Source organism: Marmota monax, unplaced genomic scaffold (assembly GCF_021218885.2).
Source record: "Marmota monax isolate L192 unplaced genomic scaffold, Marmota_monax_Labrador192_F-V1.1 WCK01_AAM20220418_F8-fsc00322, whole genome shotgun sequence".
Lineage (NCBI taxonomy): Eukaryota > Metazoa > Chordata > Mammalia > Rodentia > Sciuridae > Marmota > Marmota monax.
Genome location: NW_026692168.1, coordinates 221,238 through 236,546, shown reverse-complemented (window position 1 = coordinate 236,546; position 15,309 = coordinate 221,238). Strand labels below are relative to the sequence as shown.

At 46.5% G+C, this 15,309-nt stretch overlaps 1 protein-coding gene across 2 annotated transcripts; it reads left to right on the top strand.

Annotated features, from left to right (window-relative positions):
• Window positions 1-1,625: 1,625 nt before the first annotated feature.
• Window positions 1,626-13,496, top strand: Myl4 (myosin light chain 4). 2 transcript variants are annotated; one of them, XM_046420960.2, is made up of 7 exons: window positions 1,626-1,860; window positions 5,429-5,456; window positions 10,037-10,186; window positions 11,605-11,778; window positions 12,256-12,333; window positions 12,855-12,899; window positions 13,340-13,496. In XM_046420960.2, exons 1-6 carry the CDS (start codon window positions 1,720-1,722, stop codon window positions 12,881-12,883), a joined length of 600 nt encoding a protein of 199 aa, XP_046276916.1. In that variant the 5' UTR covers window positions 1,626-1,719; the 3' UTR covers window positions 12,884-12,899; window positions 13,340-13,496. The 2 variants fall into 2 exon arrangements, with proteins under 2 accessions (XP_046276916.1, XP_046276925.1); XM_046420969.2 differs by having other exon boundaries at window positions 13,327-13,496.
• The last annotated feature ends 1,813 nt before the right edge of the window (window positions 13,497-15,309 follow it).

The window sequence follows — 15,309 nt, the reverse complement described above, 5'->3', positions numbered from 1 at the left end:
CCTTGAAACTATTTCTTTGAAAATGATCCTGGGAATCCCCATGTATAAAACACACAAGGGGGAGCTGCTTGAAGTGGCGGTGGCAGAGGGAGCTCCTAGACCCATGTCCTTTGCAATTAGAAGCATGTCTGTGGAATTTTAGGATTGCTTCTGTTGAATGTTCTTTGAAAGTTTCTGATTATCTCTTCACTTTAGAGATAGACTGAGGCCAAAAGAGACAAAGTGGCTGGGGCAGTTTGGACTAGTGACTGGTCTCCAGCTTCCAGGGGTTCTGCCAGTCTTACAGGTGAGAAACTGTCCTGGAAAGTCCAAGTATCTTTTCTGCTTCTCTCAGCTTTATTCCTCTTTTTCCTCTGAATTTTACAGAAATTAAAGATTCTGTTCAAAGCAGTTCTGTGTGGTAGATAATTTTTTTCTAAAATATTTTATTGGCATTCAAAGTTTTTTTTAAAAAACAAAAAATAGTATGAGCTCATTATAAAAATTTCCATTAATATAGGAAGTGAAAAATTTTAAAAAGCTGCAAATTGGCATCATCCTCTCATTCTCAACCACTAAGTCCCCAGGGGTGTCTCCTGTTGACAGTTGATGGCGTATCCATCCTGATCTTTCTGATGAACACACAAACATGTATGCTTCTCTCCCCACATAAGTGGGACTATAATATAAATCATTCAAATAAATGCTTTCAAATCAGACACACCTCATTTTTGGCCTCAATCTCTGCATGTGTAAAATGGGAGTAAAAAATAGTATTTGTAGGATTATGGTGAAGATTTAATGAGTTTTTATATGAATAGTGCTTAATTGTGGCTGGCACAGAGTGAGCATAAAACAGACACACACACACACACACACACACACACACACACACACACACACGGGCGGGGGTGGGGTGGAGGATTGCAGACTGAGTTAGAAGTAGAATAAGACTTAAGTCCTACGTTTTCTGACCTCCAGTCTCCTAACTTTCTACTGCCCATTGAATGAATGTGCGTGGATGGACGGGGCAGGCAGGTAGTAGACCTAGGGACTTGAGGTCTGTGGAGCTGTTCTGGGATGGCCGCCCTAGAAAACAGAGGCTTTCACCCCTGGGATGGGGAGGGTGTGGGGCAGCAGGGTTGGCTGGCTCAGCTGTTGCCTCAGGGCTCCATGCCGGGAGAGTTGAGCCTCAGGGCAGAACTGAGGGCGCAGAGTGGCTCTCAGCTTAAAGGATCTTGGCTTAAAAGGAATGTGCAGGGGTTGCCTCTGCTCAGGAGGGGCTAAAAAAAGCCGCGCCGTCCCCTGGGCTTTGTGTGAGGGTTATCAACCGCTCAAGTCAGCTCATCTCTCTGGCTGCTCTGGCATTTTTGAGAGGGTCTGTTTTCCTGGCCCCTCTGGGTTTCCACCAATTGGCGGGAAGGAGTCAGCCGTCCCAGAGGTGGAGGCTGCGAGGAGTGAGGTGTGTGTGTGTGTGTGTGTGTGTGTGTGTGTGTGTGTGAGGGGGCTGGTGGCCCTAAACCTGGTGACAATGCACAGTTGTCAGCTGTACCCTGCTGGTGTTTCTTCCTTTTATAGTCAGCAGCAGTTGCTCTTGCTCTCACCCAGCCCCTCTGTGGGGGCTCCTGCCCAGGATAAAAGCCGAGGGAGGCGGCCTGGTCTCCTATCTCATCTCTCAGGAGTCGCATCTCTTGGTTCCTTCTTAGGTCCCACCTCCACTGAAGATCCCAACAAGACAAGATGCCTCCCAAGAAGCCTGAACCTAAGAAGGAGGCGGCCAAGTCAGCCTCAGCCTCTGCCCCAGCCCCTGCTCCAGCCCCTGCCCCAGCTTCCGCTCCTGAGCCCCCCAAGGAACCTGCCTTTGACCCCAAGAGTGTAAAAGTAAGTGAAGTTCAGGAGGGTGGGATGATATTCAGGGTTCTATTTGTCCTGGAGCATAGAGAGAGCCCTCACAGAGGTCAGTCTGGCATGAGGACTATGGTGTCCATGCCCGAGATCACAGCCCCAAGGGCCAATGGAGCCAGTATTAGACTCGGGCTGAGGGCTGTCTCTGGCCATAGCCTTTTTTCCTTTAAGAACAGGATACTTCATCCAAGGAAGTCCTGTTTGGCATCTCAGATTTGCCCAGCAGAGTTGAGAATGGTGGGAGGTATAACCAGTCAACCATCCAACCTTTTTAAAGGCCTTTGGGGCCATCATAGCAGAGTAAAGGAAACTGACTTTCCTGGAGGTGGTTTGATATCTTTATGGAGTAGACAAATAACTAGGAGTAAGCGATGTCTGCAGTCAGGGAGGATGCTCCCAGTGTGCGGGAGGTCTGGGAAAGTCCTCATTCACAAACACCCTGTAGAGGGTTGATGGGGTGGGAAGGAAGGCTGTAGATACAGTAAGAAGAGCCTGGGTCCTTCTTTTCCTCTTTCCCTGCCCAAAGGGGCTCCTCCTTTTGTGGCCTGAGCCCCTATTTGTAGTTTGCTGCGGACTGGCCCATCCCAGCTGAGACCTCCTCTCTAACCTTGCCAGGAGCCAGGCCTGCTTCCCTCTGCCTCCGCAGCTCTACTCCCTCCCTGCCCTGCCCTGTTCCCTCATCTGGAATACTCCCTGGAGCTGGTGTGGGTCCTGTGGGCTGACTTAGTAATTTTAGGCCTCCCTTAGCTATCTGACCCAGCTGCAAAGGAATGAACTGGGAGGGGGTGGGCACAGGAGGGAGGGGTCAGAAGCTTCTGGAGAGGAGAAATTTTAAGTCATGACACCAGAATAGGAGAGGTCAAGTGGCCACTGGAATGAGGAGCTATTAATAACATCGAAGGAGTGGTAGGCCCCCCAGGGATCTCAGCTTTAGGGCAGTGGCTGGGAGGGTAAGGGGTCAGGTCAAAATAGAGGCTCAGGACCAGGTGCTGTGACCAATGGGAATAGAACCCAAGGTCCAGGGCTCTAGACGTAGGACCCTCCCTGGCCTCCTCAAGATTTCCCAGTACCTACAGGAGGGAATGCCCTACAATTATCTGTCGAAGACCTTGGGATTGAGCCACAAGGGGCAGGAATTAAGTAGAACTGTCTTGACCAGGGGGTGGAGGCAGTGGCCCCATTCCTGGGCTTGGTTATGGCTTCCTCTGGCTAGACCTAGTTTAGTACATGACCTTAAAAGTATTTGAAGGTTTCTCTGTCATATGTCACTATGGACTAAGACTGGCAAGAGAAGCTCACCATCCGCCCCTCAGGAACCCTCCTCATCTTTCTTTGATTTATTCTGATAAAGTGCCAGGCCTGGTCCCTGGTGTCTGGGAGGGAGTGGCCTGGTGGTATCATGGGGGCCCTTCCCTGTGCCTATCACTTCCCTCCATCCTCTCACCTCTCCCAATTTCCTATTGCAGTCCTCTTTTCTGGTGGTTTTTTGAAATTGCTCTAAAGTATGGGGGAAAAGAAAAGCAGTGTCTTTCCCAAGATTCATTTTTTCCTTTTATTATACTTACCCAATGCCTTTGTTTATAAGATTCTTTTCTCAAAGAGAAAGCAAAGGTAAACTTAAGTCCAATGTGTGTGGTTCTATTGTAGCCAGACTTCAGCTTTTATTTACTTATTCATTTTTTGGTAACAGAGATTGAACCCAGGGGTGCTTAACCACTGAGCAACATCCCCCACTGCCCCCCCCCACTTTTTAAAGAAGCAAACTTAAAGAATTTGAGACAGGGTCTCACTAAGTTGCTTAGGGCCTCTTTAAATTGCTGAGGCTGGCCTCAAACTTGCGATCCTTCTGCTTCAGGCAGGCAAGCTGCTGGGATTACAGGAATGCACCACCATGCCCGGCTTCCAGACTTCATGCTTTTATACTAGTTTCTCTTACATACTTTTCCTGGGCTTAAAGCATTGCAAAGTAAGGCCTACTATATCTTTTTCTCAGAGAGTTAATGCAGAGCATCCTTTATCCCATTTAACATACTCACCAGTACCCCAAACCCACATTTGGCAAAGTCCATTCCTAGTTTCCTTGCAGAACTAGGACTAGGAATAGTGGCACATGACGAAGATGCTCCAGGGTAGCAATCGCTGCTGCTGGGGAGGGGAGGGGTTGGACGGGGTGGGATGCCATGAAATGGGTTAGGATGCTGAGGTGACATTTCAGGTCTTGGTGAACATGACTCATGGCTGGTCATTGCCATTCATTTTTGGAACCTCCTACACTCCTCCTCTGTATTTATTCAGCATTGAATTAGGCATCATGGGAGTGTCAGGTCCACGGCCCAGCTGTGCCAGGGCAGTAGGATAGGTTGCCAAGAGGCCAAAGAAAATACCTGGGACAGCATACAAGGCATAAGACTTTGTTGGGAAAGCAGTGGCAATAGGTGGAACAGGCAGCACCTGTATCGCTCACTGCGCTTCACCAAGCAGTACCTCCTCTCTCACACAGCACCTTCACAGTGGTGGCCGGCTGGATGAGTGACACATGTCTTTTCCATGGTGCCCTCAGTTCCGCCCCAGTTTTCTCAGGGAGGGGTGTGGCTTTATATTTGGCTACAGATGCGGTGATATCATTAATTTACTTTGCTTTGTCCCTTGTATGACCAGCATTCCAAGGAGCAGCTACCCTGGTGTGCACGCAAGAAAGCAGCTTTCTACAGATAACACTAACTTGCCCTAGATCTCAGCATGCCTGAGAGAAAGTTGGTATCTTCCCGGTAATACTTATTTAGGCATTTGGCCCTGGGTCAACTCTCATGGTTCCCTGGGCTTGGCTAGGTCCTTGTGAACTAAAAGGGGCATTTAAGGGACATGATATTACTAGCTCCTTTTCTTTAAGGACAATACGGGGAGAATCCAAAATTTATTCCTGTATTAAACCAATATTTTTGTGAGTGGCTACTATGTACCAGGTATTTCAGTGAGCAATAACAAAATCTCTGTCCTGCAGGAACCCTGGCTTCAAGGACACAGGGTACACATGGAAGGCAATGACTAGAAAACTATCACAAAGCAACAAGGGCCCATGTAAAGGACTCTTGCTGTTCCAAAATGTCTAAGATTGCAATGTGCTGAAGGAGGGTTTGGGGTGGTGACCAGTGATGGGAGGGAAAGCTCCATTGAGGGAGGTGGATCAAGTAGAAAAGGAAGTAAATCCAAGGGTGGGCACCCAAAGCAGGAGGAGCTGCAGCTTGTCAGAGGGCTGTGGAATGGGGAGAGACTGAAGGGTAGATGTGAGAGCAGTTTAAGTGTGGCCAGGATGAGGAGTTTATCAATAGGGAGTAGGTTCTCGAGTTTTTTACATGATTTTTCTTTCTGTTTCCCTCTGGGTTTTGATAGAGGTTTGGAGGCTGTATATTATATGTGGCCTGTCCATGAGGAGGCTGGGGGCATACACTCGGCCTGCAGTCTCCTTCCTGCTGGAGGTGACCAGGCTTCCCTTTGGAAGCTGTTAACAGTCTCTACCCTCACTCCTCTGTTTCCCTCCCCACAGATAGACTTCAGTGCTGACCAGATTGAAGGTGAGTACAAACAACCCTACTTTCCCCTCTCAGCTGCGTTTTTTTTTTTTTTTTTTTCTTGAGGAAGAGGAGAAGGCACAGACCAGGGCACTTTCTATGGATTAACTCGTTTAATTCTCATAACAACCCTACACAGTAGCAACTACCACCCCCATTTTCTAGATGATAAAATGGAGGCCCCGAGAGTATGGGGGGATTTGTCCAGTCTCACTCATCAGTCAGTGGTGGGGCAGGGTTCACACCTAGGCAACCTGATTCTTCTGAGATCAGATGAGATTGGGCATGTTCAGGGTGGCATGGCTGTAGACAGCAACCGGATTCTTAATTGTTCAGCTAGACGGCTTAGAACATAACAGATGCTCAACAAGTGTTAGTGCCCTTTCCCCTCCACCCTAAAGAGCTACTCAAGTTATTTGGAAGCCCTCATTTCTGTTCCTGTTTTTGAAAAGCCCTCCTTAGGTTACTAGCTTCCCTCCCCATCATGAGGCCTGTCAAGATGCTAACCCACTATGGTTGCTGGGTCAATGGTGACCTGTGGGAACCCCAGTTCATCTGCGATCCCCTCAAGCACTCTTCTCTACCTTGGATGGAGATGATTTATGTTTTCTCAATCTTACATAAAGTGTTGTTAAATACAACTTCAAGATAAGTTTCAAGATCTCCCACCCTCTGATCTGATTTTCACCCCTTAGTCCCTCTTTTGTTGGGGTCTGATGTTTCAAGAATGAAATGTGTACTGGTAGTGATGGTGCACACTTGTAATTCCAGAGACTTGGGAGGCTGAGGCAGGAGGATTGAAAGTTCAAGGCCAGCCTCAACAACTTAGCAAGACCCTAGACAACTTAGTGAGAGTCTGCTTCAAAATAAAAAAATAAAAGGACTTGAAATATAACTCAGTGGTATAGCACCCCTGATTTCAATCCCCTGATCTCAATTACATATAATTTTATTAAAAAATAAAAAAATATATAAAATATACATATACACTTATACATAAATGCTCTAAAATTATCAGGACTGCATTTACAGATGTTTGGGTTATTTCCAGTTAGGGAAAACTGTTCTTTCCCCAGGCAAGCTTCCTAGCTGCGAGTCAAAGGATATGCACATTTTAAATTGTGATAGTTATTGCCAAATTGCCCTCCAAAAAAGCGATGCAACTTACCCACAAATAGAGCATGAGAACTGGCATATGCATTTTGAATGAGTAAATGGAATCATATTGGCATTTGTTTTTTGTTGTTCTTTGTTTTTGTTTTTTGGTCCTGGGAATTGAACCCAAGGGCACTTTACTGCTGAGCTATATCCCCAACCCTTTTTATTTATTATTTTGAGACAGATCTCACTAAGTTTGCACTCTGTTTTTGTACTCTACTGTGGATATTCACTTTCAGTCAATAGTTTTTGGAATTCTGTGGAATTCTTAAGGTTATTTTTTGTGCATTTTAATGAAATATCTACAACATAAATGAGGACTGGAAAATCAACTAGTGATAAATTTTTTCTTTTCCCAAATGAAAATCTTTGTTAAAGCCAACTGGGATAGTTAGGGGGATTGGTCACTTCAATCTTTTTTAAAAATTATTTTATTTATATATTTATTTATTTTATGTGGTGCTGAGGATCAATACCAGTGCCTCACACATGCTAGGCAAACGCTCTGCCACTGAGCCACAGCCCTGGCCCCCTATTTAATCTTTTAATTTGAGACATGTTCTCACTAATTTGCTTAGTGTCTTGCTAAATTGCTCAGATTGGCCTTGAACTTTCAATTCTCCTACCTCAGCTTCCCAAGTCACTGGGATTACACATGTGCCACTGCTCCTGGCTTGGTTCTTTTTAATTCAGAAATTCTGTGACTATTTAGCATTCTGTAGTTACCCTCCATCTGTTTAGAAATAGTTGTCACCCCCCCCCCATTTTTTTTTAAAGACTAGTATTGTTGGGAAACACGTTTTTATTTATTTATTTTTTACCTTTATTTTATTTACTTATTTTTATGTGGTGCTGAGGATCGAACCCAGAGCCCTGTGTGTGCTAGGCGAGTGCTCTACCACTGAGCCACAACCCCAGCCCCTCAAACCCCTTCTTAGCTTTATATTTATTAGGTGATAAGGCCCAAATTTCTTTTATGCTTTTCCTCTCATATGAACTAATTTCTAACTCTTGAATTCCCTCTCTGGTCCCTCCACAGATTTCCATAACTTTCCTTCTGGAAAGTTATTGTCACCATTGCACTTGTTCTAGGAGGCACTGACTACACTACTGCAGACTATTGAGGAAAGGCTTTTCTGGGCCCATGAGCCTCACCTCTAATGCCACTGGCTTTGTTTTTTCCTAGTAACAATCAAACTTCAGCTTTGATTTGTATGTGCTTAGTGGACTTCCCAGCAGGCCAGGTACAGTTGGACCATTCTTGCAGGCACAGCAAGCAGGCCTCTTCCTCTTCCTCCTTTCTCTCCACCATTTCTATTTGGCTTCCTTAATAGATGCTCAGTAACCATGCTGAGCATTTGCTCTGCATTTGGCTTATAAGTGAAGATAACAATGCCTACAACGTAAGTTTTTTTTTTTTTTTTTAGTATAATTTTTTTAAAAGATTAATGAGTAATCTATGCAAAATTACCAGCTCAAAGCCTGTGCTCAAATCCCAAGTAATTGTTCTTATTATTCAGTTTTTCCTATTAAATATCACTATATCTTTTTTAAAATATATTTTTTAGTTGTTTATGGACTTTTATTTTACTTATTTATATGTGGTGCTGAGAATCGAACCCAGTGCATCACGCATGCTAGGCAAGCACACTACAACTGAGCCACAACCCCAGTTCACTATATCTTCTTAGATGAGGAAATTCTCTCTTTTGTTAAGTCTGACTTCACTCTTCTGAGTGAATTAGGAGAAGATCAAAATATCTGGGTTCAGATTCAATTATTAAATAATTATCGAACCTGAATTTGTGGCAGACACCATGCTAATTATGTTACACATTAGGAAATTGAATTCTTATAACAAGCTGTGAGGAGTTGTTATTTCCTTTTTACAGAGTAGGAAACCAAGTTTCAGAGAGATTAAGTGACTTGGCCAAGATCACAAAGTTAAATGATAAAGCTGAGATAAAACTCAGTGAAATGATACTAACAGTGTTGTGTTACTGTGTGATACTAACAGCATTGTGTTTACTATGTTTTTTGGTAAATTATGTTAAGATTTTTACATACATTATTTTATTTGCTTATACTCTAGAACTAGTCTAAATATAATTTAAAGACCCTATGAGGTAGGTGCTATTAATAAAAGAGATTAAATATTCACTTTCTCAAGGTCATAATAAGGAAAAGAAATGGAATTTGAATTCAGTTATTGATTTTGAGTTCATATGAAGTCTAATAAAGAGTTGTAAGTAAAGATCCAGGGGGATGTGCTTTGATATGTAGATGTCTAAATAATCCATATACAGCCTCTAAGGAAAAAAAGCGTTTCTAAAGCACTTGAAGAAGACTAAGAACAGCTTTTCTCCTAAGAACTTCACACATTCTTCTTTGGCTTATACTGTTAATCTGCTTAGTAAACCACTGCTTTGTGGAAATCAACTTCAGTGCCACTCCCAGTACAAATGATCCCCACTAATGAATTGGTTGAATCCAGATTAATGAAGAATTAAGGCTCTTTGCAAAAGTCCCAGGAGTGCCTTAGTTTGACCTTGCCCCTTGGACACCTGCCCTGCTGGCCCTGAGGAGTCCATCTTTATAATACTGAGTTCCCTCTAGAACTAGGAAACATAGTTGACCACCATTCACGGATTCCCTTATCACATGCAAGACACCATGCTTGGAGTGCTTTGTGATCCCGCCAGCAACCTGCTCAGGTGGACATTGTATCCCTACTTACAGCTAAGAAATCGAGGACCCACAGAGGTTGGCAATTTGCCCAAGCAGCATATGGATCAGTGGCAGAGCTGAGGTGGTCTGACTGTGTCCCAATGCCACCTTACGTGGAGAAGGAGTCCTCTTTTAGCCTGGAACAGGCAGTACTGATAATAGTTGATTCTTGAGCAGGTATTATCACTTAGCAAAGTACCTCCACATCCTGCTACCTCTGTTGACACTGGGGAGGGGTGGTGAGGGAGAGCTCTCACCCTCTAGTTTGCACAAGAAAACTGAGACCCAAACTGGCTTGTCCTTCTCTGTGAGCCAGAGCTGAGGTGAAAACCCAGGGACCCTCACTCCCAGGCTGGGCCTGTTTCAATTCTCTGTTCAGCAGTCAGGACTCTCAGCTACACCAGGGAAGGACAGGTAGTGGGAGGGGTGGAGGCAGGGGAGACATTCAAATTGTGTAGCAATGGGCTGATAGGAGACAGTTCAGGCCAGGGCTGGACTGGACACCAGGCTGCCACTCTATTGACAGAAGATGGAGTGGGGACAGGTTCCAAGGAGAGCCTGGGACAGGGGCCAAAGGAAAATACTGGCTTATTTCAATCACACATTAACCTGTTATTCAGTGGGGTGGAGGCTGAGCAGACCCTGGCCACTGCCTTCTCTTGGGACCAGTAGGCTATAGCTGACTCTTCTCTCTACAGAGTTCAAAGAGGCCTTTTCGTTGTTTGACCGGACCCCAGGTGGAGAGATGAAGATCACTTACGGGCAGTGTGGGGATGTGCTGCGGGCCTTGGGCCAGAACCCCACCAATGCTGAGGTGCTGCGTGTGTTGGGCAAGCCCAAGCCAGAAGGTTAGTGTGGGGCCTGGCTGACCTCTCCCAGCACTGCCCAGCAGCTCCTGGTCCAGATTCAACTCCTGTCAGTCTCACTCTCTGTCCTCCCCTTTAGCCCTTCAGGACCAGCCTCCCTTACCCAGGTTACCTGATTCCCATTGTGAGAATTATCTAGAAGCCTTAGCCTTAGATGACTCTTGAAGAATGGAGCCTGTGCTTGCTCTTGGTTCCCTCATGAGGCTGGGAGCTCATGGAAGGCAGGAGAGACCTGCTACTGCTTCAGTGTCTTCCTCTGACCCCCTCCCCACCAGCTGTCAGGGACATGGCATGGGCAGGAACACTGACTGGAAATAAGATAACTAGTCACCCACTATCTCTAACCCTGAAGCTTTTAGTTGAAGTGTCTGTCACAGCACTGTGTCCTGTGAGTCGTATCACACATCGTTCCTAATAAGTGGTAGAGCCCTGAAGTTGGCAATTGATTTGTTTAATGTAAATTAGAGGATATTCAAAATTAGCTCTACAATGAAGCATCTTTCCCTCCTTTGAACCAAAACTTGGTGGATTTTTTTGGTGAGAATTTAGAAAGTTGTGCAAGGACATATGTCCCATTTGTAAATGTCAACTGTTGTGTTTGGCAGTGAAATTAACAGCTACCGACAAACGCACACAGCCTGTCCTCAAGGTGTGGAGTTGAGGGGATCAGGTGGACCTGGGCAGGGGCATTAGCAAGGGTGGGCTGTCTCTAGAGGGTTCCTGGGTCTCAGATTGGTCCTCTCTGCCTCCCTTGGTTCTGACCTCTTCCCCTTCTGCTCTGACTGAAGATAATAGTGATGGGGGCAAATATTGTGGGCAGGAAAGTGTCCAAGGGCTATGAGATTGCCCATATTATCAGAGCTTTTTAGAGGTCAATAGAAAACCTGGGCTGAGCACAGTGGTGCACGCCTGTAATCCCAGCAGCTTGGGAGACTGAGGCAGGAGGATTGCAAGTTCAAACCAGCCTCAGCAACTTAGTCAGGCCGTGTCTCAAAATAAAAAACAAAAAGGGATTGGGGGTGTATCTCAGTGGTAAAGCATCACTGGGTTCAATCTCTAGTTAAAAAAAAAGTCTACATTGTGAATATGAACCCTGGGGCCTGGGCTGTGTGGCCTTTTGGGCTCCTCAAATCCTGCTGCTGCCATCTGCAGCTCCTCTGCCAAGGTGGCCACCTGGAGCTCTGAGATGTGGGTGGAGTCAGGTTCCTTTTTCTTCTGCTCTTCTTCTTTGCCTGGGAATAGACTGTCCTGGGCCCAAGTCTCCTGCTCTGCTCCTGTGGGCAGCTCTGCGCCCTCCAGGACGATTTCTGGGTGGTGCCAGGGCTGGGGTGAGGTCTCGGCTTGGCTGCCTACTCCCTGCTTATGGAATTTCCTTTGTCCTTCCTGATGCTTGCTGGAAGAGATGAATGCCAAGATGCTGGACTTCGAGACGTTCTTGCCCATCCTGCAGCACATCTCCCGCAACAAGGAGCAGGGCACCTACGAGGACTTCGTGGAGGGGCTTCGTGTCTTTGACAAGGAGAGCAATGGCACGGTCATGGGCGCTGAACTTCGGCATGTCCTCGCTACCCTGGGTATGCAAACTGAGCAGATGAAGCCCTCGTGGGAGGGCGGGAGGGCTGAGAAGGGCTAAGGTGGCTTGTATTGCGGGGGTTCCCAGCGAATTACGTCTTGACCCAGTCTATCTCCCTGGGCTCTTGAGGAACAACCTCCCCAGCTGGGTTTGCTCAGCAGGCACCAGAGTTTAGCAGAGGAGAATAGTGGCAGAGCAGGGGTTACTCCTGAGGCCTGAGAGGGAGACCCCATCTTCTATCCTTGTCTTCTCAGCCAATGGGCCCTGGAGGTTGTAGAAATGGGGAGAGGCTTCAGGGAGTGGGCGGGGCCTTAAAGCCGTTGGCCCCACCCTCAAAGCCTTTGCCGGAGACTTGTTATGAACCATTTCCCAAATGCAAGAATCTTGGACCTTCAGTCTTAGGGGACACTTGGGTTTTGTCTGTGTCTTCTTTGACATTTGTAATTAAGAGCCCACGACCTCCCAACCCCCACTTCAGGAGAGAAGATGACAGAGGCTGAGGTGGAGCAGCTGTTATCTGGGCAGGAGGACGCCAATGGTTGCATCAATTACGAAGGTATTGCTTCTGCTTCGCTTCCTCAGGGCCCAAGATGGGTGGGGGCACGATTGGCTGACGGCTCAGGGCTGGAGGATGTGTCCTCAGATGAGCTTTGGTGGACTCCCAGGTGAATGTGTTCTTTTCCGTCCTGGGAGTGAATATCCCGGTGGAAGGATTTAGGAGACAGCTCTGTGATGCACTAGCTGTGGGACTTTGGTCAAGTTACTTATCTTCTGAGCCTCGGTTATCTCACCTGAGTAGCCAGAAATGCTGGCACCTTTCTCAAGGTCATGGGGGATAATGTAGCTCATTTCATTTGTATTGAATATCAGCACAAAGAGCAGACACAACAGAGTTTAGTCTCTCCCCTCTTCTACCTCCTTCCCACCAACCCTCAAATAAGAGAAAGAATTTCAGTCTGGAGAAAGGGTGGTGGGAAGGTTTGAAAGGTGGGAAGAGGAGGCAGGTTAAGAGGTAGAGAGGAAAATGAAGGCTGAAAGGGGGCCAAGTCCACAACTGATTTTCATTTTCTTCCCCAGCCTTTGTCAAGCACATCATGTCTGGGTGAAGCAGATTCCTCCAGGGTGAGTGCAGCCTCTCTTCCGGGTCCCTGAAGGGCCTTAGGGACAATATCATGTGCCCTAGAGGTTTTTGCTTCAAGTCTGACCCCTGGAGAGGAACCAAATGGGCTGGAGATGTGAAAGCAGCCTGCCCCTGCCCACTGCTCCCCTGGGCCCTTCATTTCTCCCTACCATGCCTCCCACCTTCCCTTGTCCCCCATCTTGACCTCTATTGTCACATCTTCTTGCCTGTCTCAGGGTCTCTCAGGCCTGGGGTCCCCTGTATAGGCTGAGCATGAGAAAGCTCCTCCCAAGTGGAAGGGAGAGTCCCTGACCAATGGTCTTGACCTTGTTCCTCCTCACTTCCTTCCCTGGGCTCCTCCTGGGTGTGGGGCCACCAGACAGTGATGTGAGGCTGAGTATGGGAGGATGACACACACTTTCCATCTAGCACTGTCTTTCAGGTGCCTTAGCCATCCCAGAGTGAGTGAACAAGAGGCCCACAGTAACCCATCCGGAGTCCTGGACTTACCATTGCGCCACACCCCAGGACCCTGAGGCCCAGGGCCCTTTCTGTAAATAAACCACTCTGGCAAGGTTGGGCTTGTTCTCTCGTTCTAACCAGTCTCTGAGTGTTTTCTTTTTTCTTTTTACCTAATTAATTGAAATCTCTCTGTTTGTGATGTCACTTGAGGCTTCATGTTTACTCAGTGAAATGAGTCATATCTGGGGAGAGACAGGCCAAAAGCCCATGGATGGAGAAATATTGGAGTCAGACACATTAGCAAGAGCTTTGGAAGGATCTCCTGCCAGGAGGAGCCAGGAGTTTCACTTCCCCCCAAGGCTTGCTGTCCACCCATCTATCTCATCCCCAGGTGGTGAGCAGGAAGGGGGATACCAGGAGCTAGCCAGGGATTCTGCAAAGGAATCTTTCTTAAAAAAAGAAAAAAAAATTGTGGACTCAGTGGTGGAGCACTTGCCTCGCCAGTGCAAGGCCCTAGGTTCCATCCCCAGGACTGAAAACTTACGTAACATAAAACTAACATCTTAAACCAGTTTCAACACACAATTCAGCCCTGTTAAGGATATGCACATTGTTTGTGTAACCAATCTCCAGAACTTTTTCATCTTCTCAAACTGAAACTCTGTACCTATTAAACAACTCCCCACAGGGCTGGGCTTGTGGCTCAGTGGTAGAGTGCTTGCCTAGCATGTGTGAGGTGCTGGGTTCGATTCTCAGCACTATATATGAATAAAATAAAGGTCCATTAACAACTAAAAATTTTTAAAAAAGTAAACTATTAAAAATAAACAAACAACAAGAACACTCCCCATTCCCTGCTCACCCTACTCCTTGGCAATCATCTCTTACTTTCTGTTTTTATAAATTTGACTACTCCAGATGAGTAAAATCATATGGCATTTGCCCTTTTGTGACTGGCTTTCCACCCAGCCTGAAATCCTCAGTGTTCATCCAAGCTGCATCATGTGTCAGAATTGCCTGCCTTCCTCAGGCTGAGGAATTCCCCATGGTATGGACAGAGCATGGTTTAGTTTCGGTCCTCGCTTCTTAATATGGGCTCTGGAGGTGCCTCTTCCTCTGAGTGCAAGGCCCCAGATCCCTGACTCAGCCCTGCTTGTTCTGAACATCTCACTGACTCCAACTCCCCATCCAGGAAAGGGTCAAGATCAAAGGGTCACAGACTTCAGGTTAGAAGGATGGGGTGTGGGGAGAGACAAGTGAGAAAAGGACAGATGAGCCAGTGATTGGGAAGAAGGAGAAAGATGCTGTGAGGAAGCTCAAGATGTATATGGATAGAAATGCTCATAATGGAGCCCAGGGACTCATTATGAGGGTCCCTACACCCTGAAACTGCCCAGGGTGGAGTGGATATGTCTCACAGCCTTTCTGTTGCCCTGCCTGTTAGGCACCCAGCCATAGAATTTTGTAGAATGTCTATGAATTCCAGGCACAGCTGCTGGTGTCACGGGAAGCTGAGAACTGTGAATCCAAATTTGTCCTCAGAATTTCATCCAGCTGAGGAGAAGAGAGGGAGGCTCTTGTGTATTTCTTTCTTCTTTGAGGAAGGGCACTAGCTTTGGGAGACAGCAGTTCAATCATATATCCAGAGTTGGGAAGGGGTATATGTATCCATATATGGGTATATATATCCATATATCCATAATTGGGAGGGGGTCATGGAGTCCAATGGTTTTCTTCTTCTTTTTTTTTTTTCCTGGAGTTAGGATTTTCTTATGTTGCTTATGCTGGCCTTGAATTTAAGATTTTCCTGCCTCAGCCTCCCAAGTAACTGAGATTATAGGCACGTACCACTACTTCTAGTTTCTTCTCAAATTTTGTTCTAGCTCTACAGCCTTTTAGCCTTTTACACAAACCGAAGAGAATACTCACGGGGGAAGTCAATGCACAAAG

What these genes read in the sequence shown, in the direction of transcription:
- Myl4 (XM_046420960.2), top strand. Translation starts at nt 1,720, where the DNA reads ATGCCTCCCAAGAAGCCTGAACCTAAGAAGGAGGCGGCCAAGTCAGCC. An exon ending in CAGTGCTGACCAGATTGAAG is followed by an intron (nt 5,457 to 10,036) that starts GTGAGTACAAAC and finishes TTCTCTCTACAG; the next exon opens with AGTTCAAAGAGGCCTTTTCG. An exon ending in GCATGTCCTCGCTACCCTGG is followed by an intron (nt 11,779 to 12,255) that starts GTATGCAAACTG and finishes CCCCCACTTCAG; the next exon opens with GAGAGAAGATGACAGAGGCT.